The following is a 19,556-nucleotide window of genomic DNA, read 5'->3' as shown; positions in this document are numbered from 1 at the left end:
TTACTTTATTTATTTAGATTTAGATTAGATTTTTATTGAAAATTTTATCGCAGCCCACGGGCTGAATTACGTAATTATGTGCAAACAATTAAAAAAATATAATATTAATAATAATGATAATAATATAGTAGCAATATAAAATTAATTAGCTGAATTAAGAGAACAGATCAAAAGAGTACAGCGAAGTGCCACCAGATGCATCCTCAGGACCAAGATTGGGGAAACTACTTACAAAGAAAGACTAAAGGACTTGAACTTGCTCCTTCTCTGCTATGATAGAGAGATTAAGGATCTAATGTTCTTTCATAAATCATTATATGGACAGACAAATGTTAATGTTCACGATTTTGTCAAATTCTCCAAACATAGATGTACTCGTCTTACTCAAAATCTTTGTATGGTTCTTGAAACATCCGTTTTTGTAAAACCACTACTTTTAAAGCATCTTACTTTAATAGGATAGTTTGCCTTTGAAACACCGTCAGTAAAGAGGCACCAACTAGTGTTTTTTTCTAGTCGCTCTCAATTTCAATTGTTTCTAAGGCATAGGTACTTTTCTTTGCTTGAGGACACATTTGATGTTGATCTGACATGTACTTGGTCATTAGTTCGTAAGTGTCCTTGTCATCGTACTCGATAATAACTGAACCTCAGGGACGTTTGCTCGCTTGAACTCCATGGATTAATTTTTGGTCATTCTCCGTTCACTAGTTATTCATCAGTTTTATCTACTATAAGTGTATTAATTTTCCAAGACAATTATAATAATAATATAATAATAGTAATAATAATAATAATAATAATAATAATAATAATAATGGAAACTTTATTCTTTTTCTTGAAATACAGTTGTAAATCTCTCTACATATAGGCAATTGACAACTGCCTACTTGAAATTGATTGATTGATCATTAAGTCTGGGCTTTCCCAAATCTTATCTTATAACAAGATATATAATACGTGGTTCTAATGCCAAGATTCATTATTTTTTAAATTATATAGCGTTGTTGTTTTTTGTCAACTCCAATGTCATTCATCATGTCTAAAAACGTAGAACATTCGTCGGACAGGACGCCAAGAGAGCTCATCGAGAGGTTTACAAATTTAACGCAATTAAATTTACTGCTCAAATCTTTAATCAAATTCTTGTATTTTTCTCTTTTACGGACTGCATTGTTATTGAGGTTAGGCTCAAACCCAACTGTTAGTTCCAGAATATAAAGGCACTTGCACTGTTTTAGGGGAAGGACCTCTGGACGAAAAGTGTCACCAGTTATAATTGAAGGACTCAGAAAAACATTTACATCAGCATATAGTGAAGAGCGATGATTAATTACAGGTTTTAGCGAGTTGGCAATGAAGTTAAGAATTGAGTCATTATCATTATTAATAATAATAATGATAATAATAATAATAATAATAATAATAATAGTAACAATAATAATAATATGTTCTGCATTTACCAAATAGTCTGACTTATATTGTAAATAATTGTAAGATTTGTAAATATTTTATTGTTGAGCATATCTAATTGTAAATAGCTTGAACACTCATAGGTTACGTTTACGCGCCCTATGAGTGTCTTTGTCTTGCATCCAGATGTTTAATAAACTGCATAATAATAATAATAATAATAATAATAATAATAATAACAAGTTTTGACACAGGAAAACGTGTCAAATGTGCTGGGCACATTGAATACTTTGAATAGCATAGAAGCCTATTTGGGATTTAGCCATTGTAAGACAGAAGAAAGTCCTTGGAATCGGTTAGACTAGAATAGAATATTTTGTAATGCTGATAGAAGAGAGACGTTTTTCGTCGAGGCAAGATTTTTTTACGGTCAAATTGAACCAGCATAAACAAGTCTTGGTCGCAAACCCCAAAGCAAGTCTCCGTCTCTCTGAGAACCAGTGTTGTGGTGGCTCCATCGGCTCAAAAACACCACACATAACATTGAACAGAGATTCTCCATCTACAGAAAAAATTTGGTCTCGAAAATTTACCTTCCCCCTAGTGAGAGAAAGGAAAGAAGACTCTTTCCTTTCTCTCTCTCGGGGGAAGGTAAAGGAGACTGACTGCTCGCAGGGTAACCTCAGAATGGAAACATTGCGAAAAACGTATCTCTTTCCCTTTCTTAGTAAATTTGCCCCCCAAACAATATGGCGTCGGAAACCGTGAAAGGATCTATAAATAAACTAATATAAAACTCGTGTGAGTACTCTTTTATGTAAATTATGACGCAGTAAATTCCTCGTCCACCCACTCATTGAAGGTTTTGGCATGACAACCCCTATTTTCATAAAAATATTCGAATAGAAATAGATACGTTTAGCTAACCAAAACAAAAACAAAAAAATTTTTCATAAAAATATTCGACTAGAAATAAATATGTTTTGCTAATCAAACCAAATATCATTTTTCTAGCTAATAAAATAATATAAAACTCGTGCGAGTACTATTTTACATCAATGACGTTCATGATTTATGCTTCTTCTGCGTAGGTTCAAAACTCTGTTATTTTCTCTTCAATAAGATGAATAGTTCTGAAAAGTTTATAGTGACGTTGTTGGTTTTGTCGATGCTGATCACAACCTTTCGTGACTCAGGTAAGTCTAGATTATGTAGGTATAAAAAGTATGAGCGAGCCCGGAAGTAAGTACTGGAAAATTAACAATTTTAGATGCTATTCATCATCTCAGAATATATGCCCATTATATTTGAAAACTTCAAACACTTGTTTGAAAATATTAAACGTTTGCATTTGGCTGCAATGAATGATCATTTCACCAGTTTTAAATCATGAAATATACTAATATTATTAGTAGGGATACTATATTAGAGTGCACGCACTAAAACCGTGAACATTAAATAGTACTAATTAGTATTATTTCATACAGAATCCTTTGTTTTCTATTGTTTATTTATCACTATTTAGTACTAAAAGTTAGTATTTGTTTCACGGGTTTAGTGCGTGCACTCTATTATTGTTATTTTTTTGGATATTATTTTATAATAAAAGTACGCAATTTAAAATATGATAAATAATAATACACTATTGTTATATCAGATTGTCATGTAGCAAAAAATAAAACCTTCTCATCTCTTGCTGTTCATATATAGGAGCTTATCCAAATCTCAAAAAAGATTTTTTGAATGTTTATGTGTATAAACCTATGCTGAACAGTAAGATTGATATATAAACGTCGATCGACAAAACTACATGTACAGTCCAGTAGTTATAATAAAGTATAGGAAATCGCTCAATCTCGAGTACGATTCGGAATTTATAGGTACGAATTATGTTTTGAAAGTTTTCAAAATTAAACGAGTATTTTCCAAATAAATGAAATTTAGAAACTCCATTGCCATCAGTTATGTTATACAGAGTATTGAACTCCTCCACGTTCTGGATTGAAGACCAACGTTTCCATCATACCCGACAAATGGTCACATCATAAGAGAAGATCTTTCACTTTTAGTAAGCTCAAAGATAAAGTTTTCGCCGGCAAAAAAAAAAAAAAAAAAAAAAAAAAAAAAAAAAAATGAATTGTAGCTTGAATATGCTTTTGTATTTCAACTTGGGTATTTTTGTCTTATTTTTGCGGGTGAAGCAATTTATATGCGGATTTATTGCGGCCGTGCTATAGAGAAAATAACAGTTTTATACGTCTCCCGAGGAGGTCGCAGTAGGTAGATGACAGTGTCGCACTGCCAATCCTTTGGAATGTTCTTGGACGGCAATATATATTCCAAAACAATAGAACACGTTCTGGATTGATGCTTTTTTTCAAGCAGAGATTCTTTATTTTCTTTTCGTTCTATTTCTCTCTATATAAGACGCGTCTTGACACGGTTGTATGTGAAATACACGATTTTATTTTTTTACGGTCCGGTATCCTAAAAATTCGTGCGTTCTGATTGGCTGTTTGAGCGGGGGGTATTTTGTCAGTATCTTCCCGCGCTCGCGGTCCGGTATCCTTTGCCGCTAAACGACAACACAAAAGAATTACAAAAACAAGTTAAAAAATACTGGAAAAAATAAATAAGTTATTTACCGTCCTATAGTCGGTCCGGATAGGGAAAAACTGTGCCCTCGGTCTTGAAAACGGACCTTGGCCTAACGGCCTCGGTCCTTATACAGTCAATTCAAAAAATGTTGTCGTCGACCAAACTCAAGTCTACGCGACTGGACCGAAAGGAACTCTGGGTAGCAATCATTAAAGCCGAGTTGATTCCATAATTTTATCTGACTAGTTATGCCTGGTTTACAGCACGAACCTTCGTAGGCGAGCGGGAAGTGTTGAAGGAGACGTTTTTTTAATGCCTTCATATTTTCGGAATTATGAACTGAATCATAACTACTTTGTTTTTCGTTTCCTAAACCCGAAGACATGCATTTGGTGGATTGTTTCTCGCCATTATTATCTTACTTCTAGCGGGAACAATTAATTCAGAACGAATATTTAACCGCTTCAGTGATTTTTACCCATATTCCTTTCGGTCCAGTCGCGTTGGCTTGAGCCGATTGTTCGCCTCCCCCTAGACCGTATCAAAAGCCTTCGAAAAATCTAGACTCGACTTGACCAGATGAGTCAAGGATCTTCCCGATACGGTGCAGGACATCAACCTCTTAACAAAACCATGTTGAAGATGATATAAGTTATGTTGCAAAATGGGATAGATAATATCGAGAACACATCTCTCCAGCACTTTGCTAGTACACGATAGCAAGAAAATTGGGCGATAATTGTCAACTACATCCTTTTTTCTCTGACTTAATCAATTTTCACGTCAAAATATCAAGACGTTTAATGTTAAAGAAAATATATTGTGAAAAAGTGCTTACGTCTTGGCATTAGTATTCAGCATGTGGAGTCCCCCCCCCCCCCCCCCCCCTCCTCCCCCCTCCTATGCATTATTTTTATCTTTAAAGTAAAAACGATGCATATTTTATTATGGTAATGGTCGGTTTCCAGAATGATACATTAAAAATAGTGCAAGTGGTCTCGATATGAAATCGATCAACAGACTCTTTGATCATGAGCCGCAGCTTTTAATTTTGATATAGTCAACCATGCACAACTCTACACAAAAACCTCATGGGATGTGAGGAGGTCTAAACGATTTTTCCCCTTGAAACCGAAACCGCTTTATTTCCTTGCATAATTCAACTTTAAAAGCGTTTATACTGCATGTACTATCAAAGAAAAATAACAACTAGCAAGTGTTAGCAGCAAAAGAGAAAAAATAAATGTTATATATATATATATATATATATATATATATTTAACGATGAGTCATTTCATTGTCAAAAACTTTATCAGGATCTCCCTGCAGTGGCGGTGGGAATAAAAACCATGATTATTTTATGTTATAAAATCAAGTATCTCTGCAGTGGTAAAGACGACTTAGTTATGTCAAAGAATATAGCTCAATCTTCAATTTTATTGTTGTTCCTTCTGATTAATTCGAGTGGTTTTAAGTGGCACCTTGGAGCACCACTCATACTCTTTTAACAACTAATGCGCACTTGACTGTCTTTAGTCACGTTCTTACTCAACGTTATTGTTATTATCATCATTATTATGTTAGCTTTAAATATCATCATTCCCACCGACCGCATCACCACTGTATCATCACGGTTACCACCACTATCACCTGCACCATTATTATTATTATTATTATTATTATTATTATTATTATTATTATCATCATCATCATCATCGTCATTCTCCTCATCATCACCATCTGCATCATCATCGCCATCATCATTCTCATCATCATCACCATCATCACCATCATCACCATCATCACCATCATCACCACCATCACCATCACCCGCACCATCACCATTACCATATCATTACCTTCATCATCCCCCATGCCTGCAACATAAACATTATCGTTATTTCGAACAACATATCACCACATCACCATCGAGGGTGCGAAACAAGGACAGCTGTATGGAAGAAAAAATTAAAAGCCAACTCGAAACGTAGCAAAACTGTAACATAGTTAAACATCAACTCATTCATAAATAAAAACTTTTTAGTGCCATTCAAAGCTGCAAGTTAAACTATCCATTTAAAGTTTAAAAAAAATACACACCGGCACCCACACAAAGCTTTATGAATTCGGAATTCATTCAAGAGTTAAATGGAACATATACAGTCAATATTAACGTTGTCCACCGAAAAAAGACATTTACACATTTACACATTTACTAAAAGACTAAAAGATGTATCACGTGTTTCATTATGTATTCTTTGCCTTGTGTGCGTCAGCCTGAACTTTAAATGTAAAATTCAACTCGTGAATGGAAAATCCAGAATGCCCCGACCATTTAGTGAGGATTTAAGATGGAGAATGGTATTTCATGATCAGCATTTGTTTTATGCCAGAACCTTCGAAGAAACACGTGATATTTCTTTTAGTCTAAATGTGTAAATGTGTAAATGAATGTGTAAATGTGTAAATGTCTTTTTTTGGTGGACAACGTTAATGACATTGATTGTATATGACTCAGAGAATTTTCCCTGATGATATTTTGGTCAAACCTTATATGTCGATCTTTTGTTGGCAGTTTTATGAGCTTTTCCAGCGATAATTTTATTTTTATTTTTATTTAAGTCAATATTCATTATAGAGTCCTGATAAAGATGGATAATTGACATGAGATCGATCTTTACCGACATCAGAAGTGAGGCAAAGCCCGCACACACTAGAATTTTAAGAATCGTCAATTGTGTACAATGAGAAAAAAGAAGCGATAAGCAACGAGTTAAAACAGAACACAGTTAACAGAAAATAAGAAAGAAACAGAATGAAATAAACTAAACACTACTAATCATCAATTATGAGGATATAACATATGCAAATAAAAGTGAAACAGGAATGGAATGGAATCAGTATAGAAAATAATAGAAAAGAAACCTGAATAGTAAGGATAGGAAAAGAAAACACAAAAGAAAGTTAAGCGATTAATTTTTTTTTTTTTCAAAAATAACCCTCCAATATTTCAATCATCGTGACAAAGGAAGTGCGCATTAACTAAAGAGTCATTACTTCAAAGCAGGAAATGACCTAAGAAATCATCTACTCTTCTTTCGTATGCAGTATTTCTCTTCATTTTTGATACCGTGTAAGTAGAAAGTGACTAAACCACAAATCATTTCCCCCTGGTGCTGCAGCTGTTGCCTTGGTTTAGTACATCTGCCTGCCTCGAAAGAATATTATTCTCGCTAATATTTCGTTATCAAAAGAGACGACAGCATGATCTTCCTATTTTTCCTCTCCTTTCTCTATCTCCAGTTTTTTCCAGGTATGAAAGAGTATAATATATTTTGGAAGCGTGCGCATTTACTATTTGTATTCTCGGGTACTTGATTTCCTGACTGTCATGATCAGTTGATGGCAGTTTAAAGCTTTGGGGATATCTCAGTTTTAATTTCCTTACCATATTTCAATTCTGTTGTTGTTTCATTTGTCAGATTTTTTTATATTCAATGATGAAATAATATTTTTTTGATTAGTTTTTTTTTTATCCCTTCATTTAAAATTCAGTATCTATTTTAGGCTTTATTTTTGGTTCGCATTTGTTTATTTCACGTTCTACACAAGGTAGCACGGCAGGGCGTTATTTGTAATTTCTAGTTCGAATTTATCCACCATCTGTTCTACGACGAAATTGTTTTACTTAAGTGAATTTCTAATCCATTGCAGTGAAAGCGATTACCAATAGTTTCACCAACTTTCTTTTTTTCTTTTCAGTTATTTATTTATTTTTAATCCGTGTTTGCCGCTCCTGTTCAGTATTGTTAATCATTTTTCACAAAACACGTGAAAAAACCTGACTTGCAGTTTGTTCAAACATTCAAACGTTTGAAATTTTTGACTATTGACAACTGCGCGGGGAAAAATAGAAAAACATTAGCTATATCATCTTAGCACTTCGCTGCGAAAGCGTGCTTAACTTGAAGGCGTATTACTTTTATTTAAAAAGGGACATCCAAAACTCAGAAACGTATTTCCATTAAAATTGGCCACTATGGTGACGATTTCATCAATACTAGGCAAGGGATTCGATATTATGGCAATGCAGGCGTTATTTTAGTGTGCGAGCCACTAATTCTGTCGGTAGATCGATTCCTCTAGAAGGCCAATTCAGGTAACCATGGCTGTGCAACCGTAAATTGAACTTTTGTTTACAAAATTTAATTATTTTCACTCTAATTTTTATGCTACGTTAATTAAACTAACTCAATAACGTTTTTTGTACGTGAGATTGTAATACAGTTATCATAACTCGTTGTTTTGAACCAAGTTTTGATTTATGCTTTTTCAAGCCTTCGTAAAAATTTTCCATATTTTTCACAGTGTTATTACACTTTTTATCATGTATTTTATAGAGATCATAATATATAGTTTATATTCACGAGTTGTGAAGTATCATAAAACGAATTTAATTTTATACATGCTGAGATTTTCTCATCAAATTTCCCTGTGTTAAAAACAAGTTCGCGACTTTTTTTAGCCAATCAGAGAAGCGAAAGTAGTATAGGGAATGGGGGTTCCAGCGCAATCTCAACACGGGTAAGACCCGTGTCAAAAATCCACCTACGGAAACAACCCACTCCAAGTGTGGTTGGGGGCAACAGCGCAAATATGTTAGTCTATATATGGAGTGCGAAGATTGTAAAGAGTTTGTTTATGATTTCTGTGTAAAGTACTTGAAACCCAAGTTTGTACCTACTAAACCAAATAAGTATATTTGTTGTGGTAAGAAAATGCAAATAGAAGACGACACGTCAGCACAGTGTTACGAGTGCGGTAAAAATATTCGTAATGCCGTGCCTTGTGCTACCAGGGAACAATATTATTCCAACGGAGGTCGTAAGAAGACGCCATACAAAAGAATAAAATACTTTAGGGACTGGATGAGTCATATCCAAGGTTATCGACCGGTATATTTAGACAACGAAGTAAAGAAGAAAATCATAGACCATTTAGAAGAGCCAACCCCACAAAGTCTACGGAAGACATTGAAAAAATTAAAACTAGGGAAATATTACAAAGCTATTCCCTATCTTTTGTCTGAAATTACCGGTAAGTGTATTCCCGAGGTTTCTGATATGACAAAAGCCGAGTGGATGTTTTGTCGGCTGGATAAGGATATTCCTTATTACCCCGACGTAATTTACGAAATATTTTACAAGATAGACCCCAACCACCCCCTGTTAGGATGGATTCCAAGAAGATAGTGAACGATTACGTCATATGTTTTCAGCCAATCAAAACCTTCACAATTTTCTTTCACAATTGTGAAAACGTTTCACATTTGTGAAATAGATTTGTGAAATTAATTTGCATATGAACCAGACAGCCGGCGTTCAATATGCAAATAGAATCCTGTCTTGCTTTTTTCAAAGCAGATGTTTACTGAGCAAGCTTTCTTTGAAGCTCTTCTTTTGCCTCCTGGTAGATCTTTTTGCGAGATTCCTCGGAAAGATCTCTTACGACTGTTTTTTTATTCCTTATGTCCGTCTTTAATTTCTCGTACTTTTCCTCTTCGGCTAAGATAAGCGAGAATTCTACGTCGTCTATCTTTCTGTCACGCAAAGCCTTTGAGACAAGGTCAGTGATCGTATTTACTTTAGCCCTTGACAGAGCTATTGTCGTGTCGTGTTTTGATATTTTGCTTGACAACTGTTTCATAATGCCCGTAGCAACAGCCGAAATAATACCACAGGCTGCCCCAACGCTGGCCAAAGGAACGCCAACGACTATTCCGGGTCCAGTAAGCGAAGTAGCAACGCCGGAGCCCGTTAACACAACAGATATGGACCCTGAAGTTATCGAAATCTTATGTAGCGTACTCCGGGCTCTGACGTACTTTTTTCTAACTTTTTCATAGTGTTTTGTCTGCCCTTCCAAGTAAGCCAGGATTAAGTTCGCTTTATTCAGACGAAAGTTTTCAGCGTTTAATTCGTTAGGTTCCTTAGGAAGTTCAGGATAAAGTGGAGGCGCTGATGGTATAACATCCATTATATATACTAATGTACGACGCTTTTGGGAATGATATTGAGGAGCAGCCACATCACGACAACCGGGATTACTGGAATTGGAGAGCATTTAGGAAGATGTTTCCACATGCAGACCCCAGTAAGTTCGAAAGAAGACCCGATGGTATTTACTATAACGGCTCTAGGATGTACAGCAACGAGGATTTGAAGCCTACGCTGGTTAATCAAATAGACGATCAACTGAAGCATTCGCCAATGCATAAGCCAACGCCAGCGCCAACGCATGTTGAACCCAGTTGGTCAAAGGAATTATTGCTTGGTACCAGTACTTATCCGATACCCGCAGTTTCATTTGATAAACACCCAAGCTTGGACCTAACGCTGAACATGCGGATCTCTAACAAGCATTCCTTTCCGTTAAAGGTGCGAGATATCTTCAAAAACGTGCCCATTAATCATACCACCGCTAAGGAATCTCATGAATGGTTAAGTGGTCCTAACATGCGTTATTGGCCGCAGCAACTAAACTTTGCAGTTTGGTGTGCCACTAGCGGCTGTGGTGTAAGCGCAAGCTTGATGAAGAATTCAATATTTATGTTTCATTTTCACTTCACGGTTAGAAGAATACTGCATGAAATGGGTGTTATTGCGCTGCCGGGAGATGCCACGTTTTATCCAAGAGATAATAAATACAGCGTGCCGGCTTATGACAGACTTTGTAAGGCGTTTGACGTTGTAGGGAAGGATTTCCGATGCACTGCCGGCGCTAACAATGGTCTGGGGCATATTTGGGCTTATTGGGGGATTGGTGGACACGAGCTAAGTGATAAGGAAGTTCATGCGTTGAATCTACGATGGAACACTGGGTATCACAAAGAAACTCACGACAGTAGCACCTTCTTTGAACCAAACGCTAAGACCACTAAGGAAGTTAGAGACGGACCTTTGTTCAAAGACGAGGGCGGTAAGTATGCAGGGGCTAATCCACTGATTATCAAAATTACCAACGACGACCAAACAAAGCAATATCTTAATTTCATACCTTCTGAAGGTAAAGGACTAACCAAAGCCGGCCTTGCCCGTTTAAACCGCAGCATAGAAGCTTACGTGTATTCTATCCTTGGAGCTCAGGTAAACACCCGATCCAGCATAATCGGAAATACTGGCGCCGCAGAAGAAACGCGAGCCGAAGCCTTGATCTTATTTGAAAGTTCAATCTTGGAGGGCGACATTAGCAAGGGCGTACAGCGTTACCAACTAGCCATACAAAATTCTAAGGCCCGACTGGACTACGCAGTAGCCCCGGGTTGTTGGTTAATGCCTAGTAATTTATCTATAAATACTGGTTCTGTAGTAGGATACAACAACAAACTGCAGCGAGCTACTAAGGATATGAAGTTTGGGGTGAACGACGTGAACTCTGACACTCTTAGGAACATTCCTCACTTCGTAGAGAAGCCAAAAAAGTCACACGAAACGAAGCTACCCACAGTTAAGAAACCATCAAAGAAGGTCCTACCTGCGATACCTGAGGAATATGACCATAACTTACTAAAAGCCGGCTTAGCCGCCGCGGGCGTTGGTCTGAGTTATTATATATGGCGATGAACAACCCCTACGTAACTGGAGTAGATTGTGTTTATACGACTTACACAGGCGAGAAAAAATACACCCAAGCATCTTGGGTTGATGTCACGGGCATGTCCGTGGATCTGAACTACTCAGGAAAGAAGCTGATAATATGCAGTATTTGCATTGGTACGGCGAGTGATGCAAACGTAGGATTTCGTTTCTGCGACGACAATGGAGTATTACAGCCCATGCGCGCGAAGACAAACAACAGAGAGCCTACACATTTCTCGGTAGAGCCGCCCGACACCAGCACCGAAAATCTCTCGGTTTGGACTTTTCACATGGTTGCTGATTGCCATGGGAAGGTAAAGTTGCAAATACGCGTAGATGACACGGCGTCGGCGTGCATAAATAGCATAGAAGATCAAAGAGATCGACCTTATAATCACGCGACCATCAGCACTCTTACAGTGTTAAGCCTGTGAGAATCTGTGATTCTTAAATTATATGAATCCGCATTTAAGTGAAACGCATTACGTTCACTACTTAGACGTAAAGGAGTACGCAAGGCATGAGTGGTTTGATATGGGAATGTGGGTTGAAGTTGGAGGTCCTGCGTTAGTCATTTGCACCATTAGCATTAACACGGGAGTGAGCGCGAATGTGGGGTTTAGGCTTGTCGATGAGAATGACGAGCCTTTGCCCCCCTATCGAACTTCCCCGAACAGCAGAAGAGCGGCCCACTTTTCGATGGAGCCAAACAAATTTAGCGGAGAAGATCTGACGCCGGTCACGTTTCATATGGTAATTAATTGTAAATATGCTAAGTTACAAATATTTCCTGATGACGGTAGCAACGATGGGTCGACGCCGGGCAGCGCAAGGATAAACAGCATTGGCGTGGGTAGCAATATTATCGATGCGGTTTGGAGTCATAAACCCATTTCCACTATGAGCGTGCTGCCGCTAGCCCCAAATTATCAGGGCGGCGCAAATACTATCTTTCGTCGTCCTCAATCAAGGACGCGGAAAGAGCGCAGCAATTCTAAGGACAGGAAATCCAAGGTCCCTTCATCGACCTAGCTTCTTCAGGAATACCACCCCAATAGCGACAACCAAGATCCAAATGTTATTCCCCACAAACTTTAGCAGTTCTCCGCCGGCCCTAAGTGCCAAGGAAACAACCGAACCCAGCAGCCCAGGAAGACCGGCTGCCATCTTTTTTCCCAAGTCCGTCAGCCCATTGCCTAATTTCTTTACGCCCGCGCCTGTGGCCTTAAGCGCGGATAGGATAACTCCTACTACGCTTGAAATAGCGACCGCAAATGCCAGCGGAATACCATACTTCAAAAGGGCTCTTTTTACCTTTTCCTTGGTGGTAAGCCCCAGCTCCTTTTCCAGGTTTTCCTTTTGCGCCTGTAATTCCGCAAGGTGTACCTGAAGGGTTTCTGATTCCCTTTGAGCTGCCTCCCTTTCCTCTTCGGGACGAGTCTGGTCGTTGATTATTTCCTGCTGCCGCTCTATTTGCCCCTCCAGGTCTTCGATGGCCTGATCTCTTTGCCGGATTTGTTCTTCCTTAGTGTTAATTTCGGCAACCAACTGCCGCCGTTCCTCTAAAGAGCCGGCTATGGTGATATGCAAGTTTTTAGCTTCTTCCTTGCTTATGTCTAGGTCTTGCAGGGCGAGATTGAATGCCCTTTGGGCGCTGTCTTTTTCGCGAAGAGAAATGTCTCTTCGTTCTCTAAGTTCTAATATGCGTTGATTCTTGTCGTCAAGTTCTCTCTTTTGAGCATCGAGAAGTAGTCGGTTTTGCCTCATGTAATCTGCCTCCCTTTCTTCCATCGCTTGCTTTAGCTCTTCTACTTCCCTTATCGCCTCAGGACCTTTTCGTTGCCACTGCATTATGGTCTTAACTCTTTCGACGGCTTCGTCAATATTCTCACTATTTTCTCTCATTCTTTCGGGTAAGTTGGGCTCTCCTAATGCCTTTCTAAGGGTTGGAGGAATATTTTTATCTGCGTAGTATTTACCATTTATGTCCCTGATGACATATGGATGAGCATTAGACCTATTTAACCTTGCTACTACGACTTCCCTGCCCCATTCGTTATCCGCGTCAAACATTACTTGGACTTTGTTTGGTTCCCAGTTTGGGAATTCTTCCTTGATCCTATCAAAGTCGTCCGGGGTTTCTTCCATGGATTCATCCATTTGTTCCTGAACCTTACTAAGCCATGCAGCGCCGGGGGCTTCGGGGATGTTGCCGTCCGGACCAAAGCTGGTTTCCGCGGTTTTGCTCCTAGGAGGTTTCATCATCGTGTTACTACCAAAGTCGATGTTATCGAGCTTTATGTATTCTGGTATGGGTTTGCCTGGGTTCTTAGTGCGGTATTTGTCTAGGAAAGCCATCCAGCCGGCGCGGACTCTTTTTCCAAACCGACGCACCATGTTACCTCGGAATTCCGTGGGGTCGTTGGTTTTAGGTAGTAAAGACTCGTATTCTTCGTCGTTAATATCGACTTGACCTTCTTCGGTGGTGGGATCAAAATCCGTTCCTTCTACTTCCATTATATATGATAAGCTCAAAGTTAAACCCCAACGTATTACCTAAGCAGGTTGGCGGACTGAAAGCAGAACGCACCTTTCACCGGGTCACCTTTACCCCCAGCAGCGCCAAACCTGGAGAAACGCTGTACGTAGGCGTGCCCCGCCTAACGGATAACCTAGTCTTAGTTCCTGGCACCTTGGCTTTAAGGTTCGACCTAGCGGTGCAGTCAAGCCCCACAGATGAAAGGATTATCGTTAACAACCTTGGTCGCAACATTGTTTCTAAGATGCGCGTAAAGTTCGCCGGGGAATCCCTCTTAGACTTAAACAACTATGACCTGTACACCACCTACAAAGATCTGTGGCTGACTGCATTCGAAAGGGCACAAAAAATAGAGCAGGGTATCGGTAGCGCAATATTACGTAAGGTTAGGACTCCCACCAAGACACAACCTACCGATTCTGGCGACGCAACTGACGTGGCAGATGCAAAGGCCATCAAGACAGCCTATGGTACTAAATACGTAATACCATTGGACTTTGAGGCTATTACCAGCCACGGGGTTTATTATCCTAGACAGTTGAGTGAGTTGCAGTTTGAAGTGACCTTAGCCAACATGGCTAACATCATTGGCGGGTTAAGCACTGCGTTGTCGGGAAGTATTCATCCATACGCCATTACCAACCTGGAATTGCAGTATGAAACCATACACTCCGAAGATCTAGCACGTAGCGCTGGCATGGAATACAGTGCTGGAAAGGCTTTCTTGTACGACCACGCGGTAATGTACAAAACCTTTAGTTTCCTGGATAAGACAGACGCGGTAATTACTCAGAGCATTAATTTACCGCGTCGTAGTCTTACGGGGCTGATGTTGGTATTTATTAAGCCTTATGAAGCCGGTAAGCGCGACTCTGAAGCCTTTCATAACCCCGGCATCACCAACGTCGGGATTAGCATCAATGGAGTTCCAAATAAGGTGTATTCGCAGGGAATGAAGCCCTCAGACATCTACAGGGAAATAAAAAGAAAGTTTGGGGATCAAGTTGCACCCGGTGAGTTCTTTACCAATAAGTATGCACTGTGGATTGACATGCGAACCACCAACGACGAGGATTTACATGGGCAGGGATTGCGTCTGGTAAATACCCAGGACGGCATTACCCTGGAAATCAAGCGTGACTTAAACGCTAGCGCAGGCGACTCAGACAAGATCAACGCATACATCTTCGTGGTGTCTGACGCCCAGTTGAGCGTAGAAATGAATCAGCTAAAGAGCGTTGCGTATTGATGCGCTGCGCTCCCTCATCCAAAAAAAAAAAAAGAATGAAATATCCCTTACGTATATAATGCTTCGCGTATTTGAAAACAATGAAACTAAACTGCAATGCATAGTGCAAGGCGATAAACTTTATTTCAAAGCAAAGGAAGTGGCGGCTGCGTTGGGTTACGAGCGTCCAAAAGATGCAATTAAGGCGCATGTTTGCGATAAATACAAGGTAAAGCTTAGCGAACTTAGAGTGGAGGTGAATCGCCTCCCCTCTCATTCACAGCCTAATTCCCTGTACGTAACCGAATCTGGGTTGTATCAGTTGATATTTAGCTCTAAGATGCCAACGGCAGAGACATTCCAGGATTGGGTCTTAGAGGAAGTTCTCCCTACCCTCAGGAAAACAGGTAAATATGCAATGGACAAACGCTTTGACAGTCCTAACAAGTTGGTGTTCAAAATAGAAAATGAATTTGACCTGCATAAGAAGGTCGTAAACTACATACGTCGATTCCACCCTATCCTACTGCTCGCACCAGGTCTTGGAGAACTACAGGACTCAGCTAGCAAAAGGATAGTATGTTGGCAGAAAGGGTATCAGGCGGGGCAACCCGACATCTTAGTCCTTAATGCACATAAAAAACATAATGGGTTATGCCTGGAGTTGAAGACGCCTAAGGGTAACGGCGTATTATCCTCAAAACAAGAGGCGTTACTCACACAATACGAGGCAAATGGTTACCTAACCATGGTGTGCAACGATTACGACCTTATATGCAGGGAGATCGACCATTACGCGGAAGGCATTCGTGTACCTTGTCCTTGGTGTGTTAAGGCTTTTAAGACGCAGGAGGCGTTAAGGACTCACCAAAGAATATTTCATAGATATAATGATAGTTGAACAGACACACTGGCGTAATCTGACCGTTGGTCAAACTTACAAAATAAAAAATTATGTCATGTTTGAAGATATCAACCGATTGAGGTTAATCTTGATGCATGACAATGAAGAGTGCACTTTATGGGCACCTGACTGCGTGCGGTATGTCCTTCAAGGTGAGGAATACACACACGTAAGAAGTTATGGTAAAGTGAATGGTCGATGGAAGTTTGACATCGAACGCCGCACCGACGCTAATCCATTATGTGATTAGTCATCCTCATGGGCGGTTAAGTATTGGTCTGCTATGTCGGACCTCATTTTTTCTGTCATGTAATTAGTATGGTAATTAAGGCTCCTCCTGCGAACGCTGCGATGTAAGGTAACATCATATATTATTCATTTTTCCATGCTTTTCTTACAGCAAGGTAATGGTCTAAGGGCTTGGGTCCGTCGTACAGGCAACACCAAATATGTTGACCGCTACGTAGACAGCCACATCGGACGCAAATGCCGTCCCAGTGTTCCCTGTCTTCCCATCTCACGCCCTCGACGTCGTCAAAGCATACGAAGGTCTGGTCTATTTCCTTCTTACGTCGCGTGAGCGCCCGGGAGGTTTCGTGGGGACAACAACGTTCGGCTAAGTCTCCGTGGGTTTCACAGACGACATCTTCGAGGTGGTAACGACGACAGCGGTATTTATGCCAGTTCTCCTCGAAGTGAGGTTCATCGCAACGGAGACAACGGTCTTTGAGGCAGACTCTGTTCTCGCGGTGATATCGTAGGGCCTGTACAGTGGACAGTTCCTTACCGCAGTCACCGCAAAGGGTACTTACGGTCTTCTGACAGACTTTCTTGGAAAGATGGTATTGCAGTCGCTGCTTACTGCTGAAAGATTTATTACATCGCATGCACTCCATTATATACACCTTATTTTTTATTGTTATTTTGTTAAATGCTGCAAAGAGGTCTCAAGTAAGGATCTATCTTTTATTGTTATTTTGTTAAGCCCCCATTAAAAGATGAGGTATCATTCTTTCTCATTGTTGAAACCAGCAAAAAGATAATCATGTTAACCATTCTTCGATCGTGATGATTTAACAAAATAACAATAAAAGATAGACCCTTACTTGAGACCTCTTTGCAGCATTTAACAAAATAACGATAAAAAAAGAAAGACCTATGCTAATTCCTCTTGCTGGGGCTTAGTAAGATCTTCTTTGCGACCTCTTACTCTTCTCGAACGTCGTCTAAAGTCCTTTGTGCTTTAGTATCCGCGGGACACCAATGTCCAACGAAGTCTTCTTCAGAGAATACCTTATTACAGTGACAGCAGCTGTGTTTCTTACGAGGCGTCGGAGGGGTAACGATGATGCAGTCAGCAGGTAGTTCGCACGTAATGCAGTCCATATATCTATGGGGGATATCGAATGAAGTCCTTAATGGACTCCTTAGCCCAGCCCGCCATTGTCAAAAGCGCGCCAAACCGTTCTGCACGCTTCAGACCACACATTTCATCGTACAATTCCTGTACGCGCTCTTTTAACCGGTCTATCTCTTCCCTTTGCATTTCTATGGTGTCTCTTTTATCCTTTGCGTCGGCGGTAATCCTTCTTACTGCTTCCACTGGGTCCATTGTATATATAATGGATCCGAATCATATTCCCTGCAATGCTCTGATAGTAGGACCCACCGGCTGCGGAAAGACCCAGTTCGTGGTAGAGCAGCTATTAGGACCCTTTAGATACCGCTTTGACTACATAGTGCTGCTTTGTCCCACCTACGTGAATAACCGCACCTGGGAAGGCATAGGAGTGAAAGATGACGACTTCTTCGTAGATATCTTAGATCCTAACGAGTTATCCAGCCATTTGAAGTTCTGGCACAAGCAATTCCCTAAAGATACACAGACGCTCCTCATATTGGATGACATTGCCTGTGGGGACGACGTAAAAAGGCGCACCTCTGAATTAGTGAAGCTCGCCTTTAGTGGCAGACATGACAACATTAGCGTTTGGTTGCTTTCCCAGCAGCTTACCAGCGTCTCTAAGCCCTTTAGGGAAAACATAGGCTCTCTCGTAGTATTTTATACTCCGAGCAAGTCTGACCTGGAAACCATTTTAAGCGACTACGGCGGTGAGATAAGCAAGGAACAGCTGCACGAATACATGCGGCATTTAAAAATGCACCAACATTCCAAGATGATCTTCTCTTTGAGGTTTCCGTATGACGTTAACATATATGGAGATTGAGCAGCTCTTAGATGAAGTCCCCACTCAGTTAGATGAAAGTAACCTCAAGGAACAACTTAACATTCTTGTGTCTTCTGGGAAGTGTAAAGAAATGATAGGTAAGGAACTTACCCATGAGCAGGTTAATAAGCTGTCAGAAGAGGAGGTTAAGAAGTTCCATAAGAGGTACGAGGCTGCCCTCGCAAGTAAGACCACGGACGCCGTAGCAGACTCCGCTATCCGACTTGCCACTAAATTGCTTGGACTTGCACTGCCCATAGACGACGTGGAGCAACTACAGAAGGACATAAGAGATGACTATGTCATATCCCAAGAACTTAAGATAACCTGTGGGTGGTTGTCTTTGAAGTGCGGTAAGTTAATGGCAGTCGCCTCTGCGGCTTTGCACGTAGCTCAGCATGTCGACTTGAAGGAGGTACTAGGTTCCTTCGGAACATCTTGGAAGGACTTCAAGAAGGACAGAGAAGTCGAAAAGGTCTTCCAGGCGGCACTTGCTGAGGTACCTAGTCAAGTACCTGCAAGTGACTTATCAAGTACTTAGTCAAGTCATTCGCGGGAATTACCCAGGTCGCCTCAAGTACCTAGTTAAGTACTTATCAATTCCTTCAAGTCCTTAGATATAAATGAGTGAAGCTGAATCGAAGGCGGAGGAAACCCCTCAAGTAGAGGAGCAACGAATCACCAAGGCTAAATCTCCAGGCAGAGTTGCTGCCGGTAAGAAGCTCGCGGAGATGAACAGGAAGAACAAAGCAAAGATAGAATAAAAGGTGGAGGAAGAGGAATCCTTCATTAATCCTGGGTACGTCATTGGCGCGTTAGGAGTCGCTATAGCAGCAGGCAGCCTTTACTTACAATGGCGGGCAACGAAAAAGGTAGAACAACCAACGTATCACGCACCTGTGGAGGTTAGAAAAAGTAAGATCCCTGAAATGGAGTAGATTTATCACAACGTACCGTGGCGACCTAGATTTTCCTTCTCGCTTTGTAATATAATGTCGACCGCGTTGTT

At 40.2% G+C, this 19,556-nt stretch overlaps 2 protein-coding genes across 3 annotated transcripts in view; both read left to right on the top strand.

Annotated features, from left to right (window-relative positions):
• The first annotated feature begins 2,513 nt into the window (after positions 1-2,513).
• Positions 2,514-19,556, top strand: part of LOC116287522 (uncharacterized) — a 43,250-nt gene continuing 26,207 nt past the window's right edge. Inside the window, exon 1 of one of the 2 annotated variants that reach the window (XM_089027141.1) lies at positions 2,514-2,609. In XM_089027141.1, coding sequence (XP_088883267.1) covers positions 2,537-2,609 — 73 coding nt within the window. In that variant the 5' untranslated portion in view covers positions 2,514-2,536. Of the gene's footprint in view, positions 2,610-7,164; positions 7,325-19,556 lie in introns of those variants that run through there. The other variant, XM_089027142.1, reaches the window with a different exon arrangement.
• Positions 8,738-16,833, top strand: LOC148912468 (uncharacterized). The gene is made up of 2 exons (XM_089027476.1): positions 8,738-9,108; positions 16,720-16,833. The coding sequence occupies exons 1-2, from the start codon at positions 8,790-8,792 to the stop codon at positions 16,725-16,727; spliced, it is 327 nt and encodes a 108-aa protein (XP_088883602.1). The 5' UTR covers positions 8,738-8,789; the 3' UTR covers positions 16,728-16,833.

Source organism: Actinia tenebrosa, unplaced genomic scaffold (assembly GCF_029948245.1).
Source record: "Actinia tenebrosa isolate PJP-AT-01 unplaced genomic scaffold, QUT_ActTen_1.0 PGA_scaffold11__36_contigs__length_13525064, whole genome shotgun sequence".
In the NCBI taxonomy this organism is placed as follows: domain Eukaryota; kingdom Metazoa; phylum Cnidaria; class Anthozoa; order Actiniaria; family Actiniidae; genus Actinia; species Actinia tenebrosa.
The sequence above is the reverse complement of the archived record's forward strand: the minus strand, read 5'-3'. Positions and strand labels throughout refer to the sequence as shown.

Bases quoted from the DNA above. Each gene is read 5' to 3' on its own strand.
- LOC148912468 (XM_089027476.1), top strand. From the start codon at position 8,790: ATGCAAATAGAAGACGACACGTCAGCACAGTGTTACGAGTGCGGTAAA.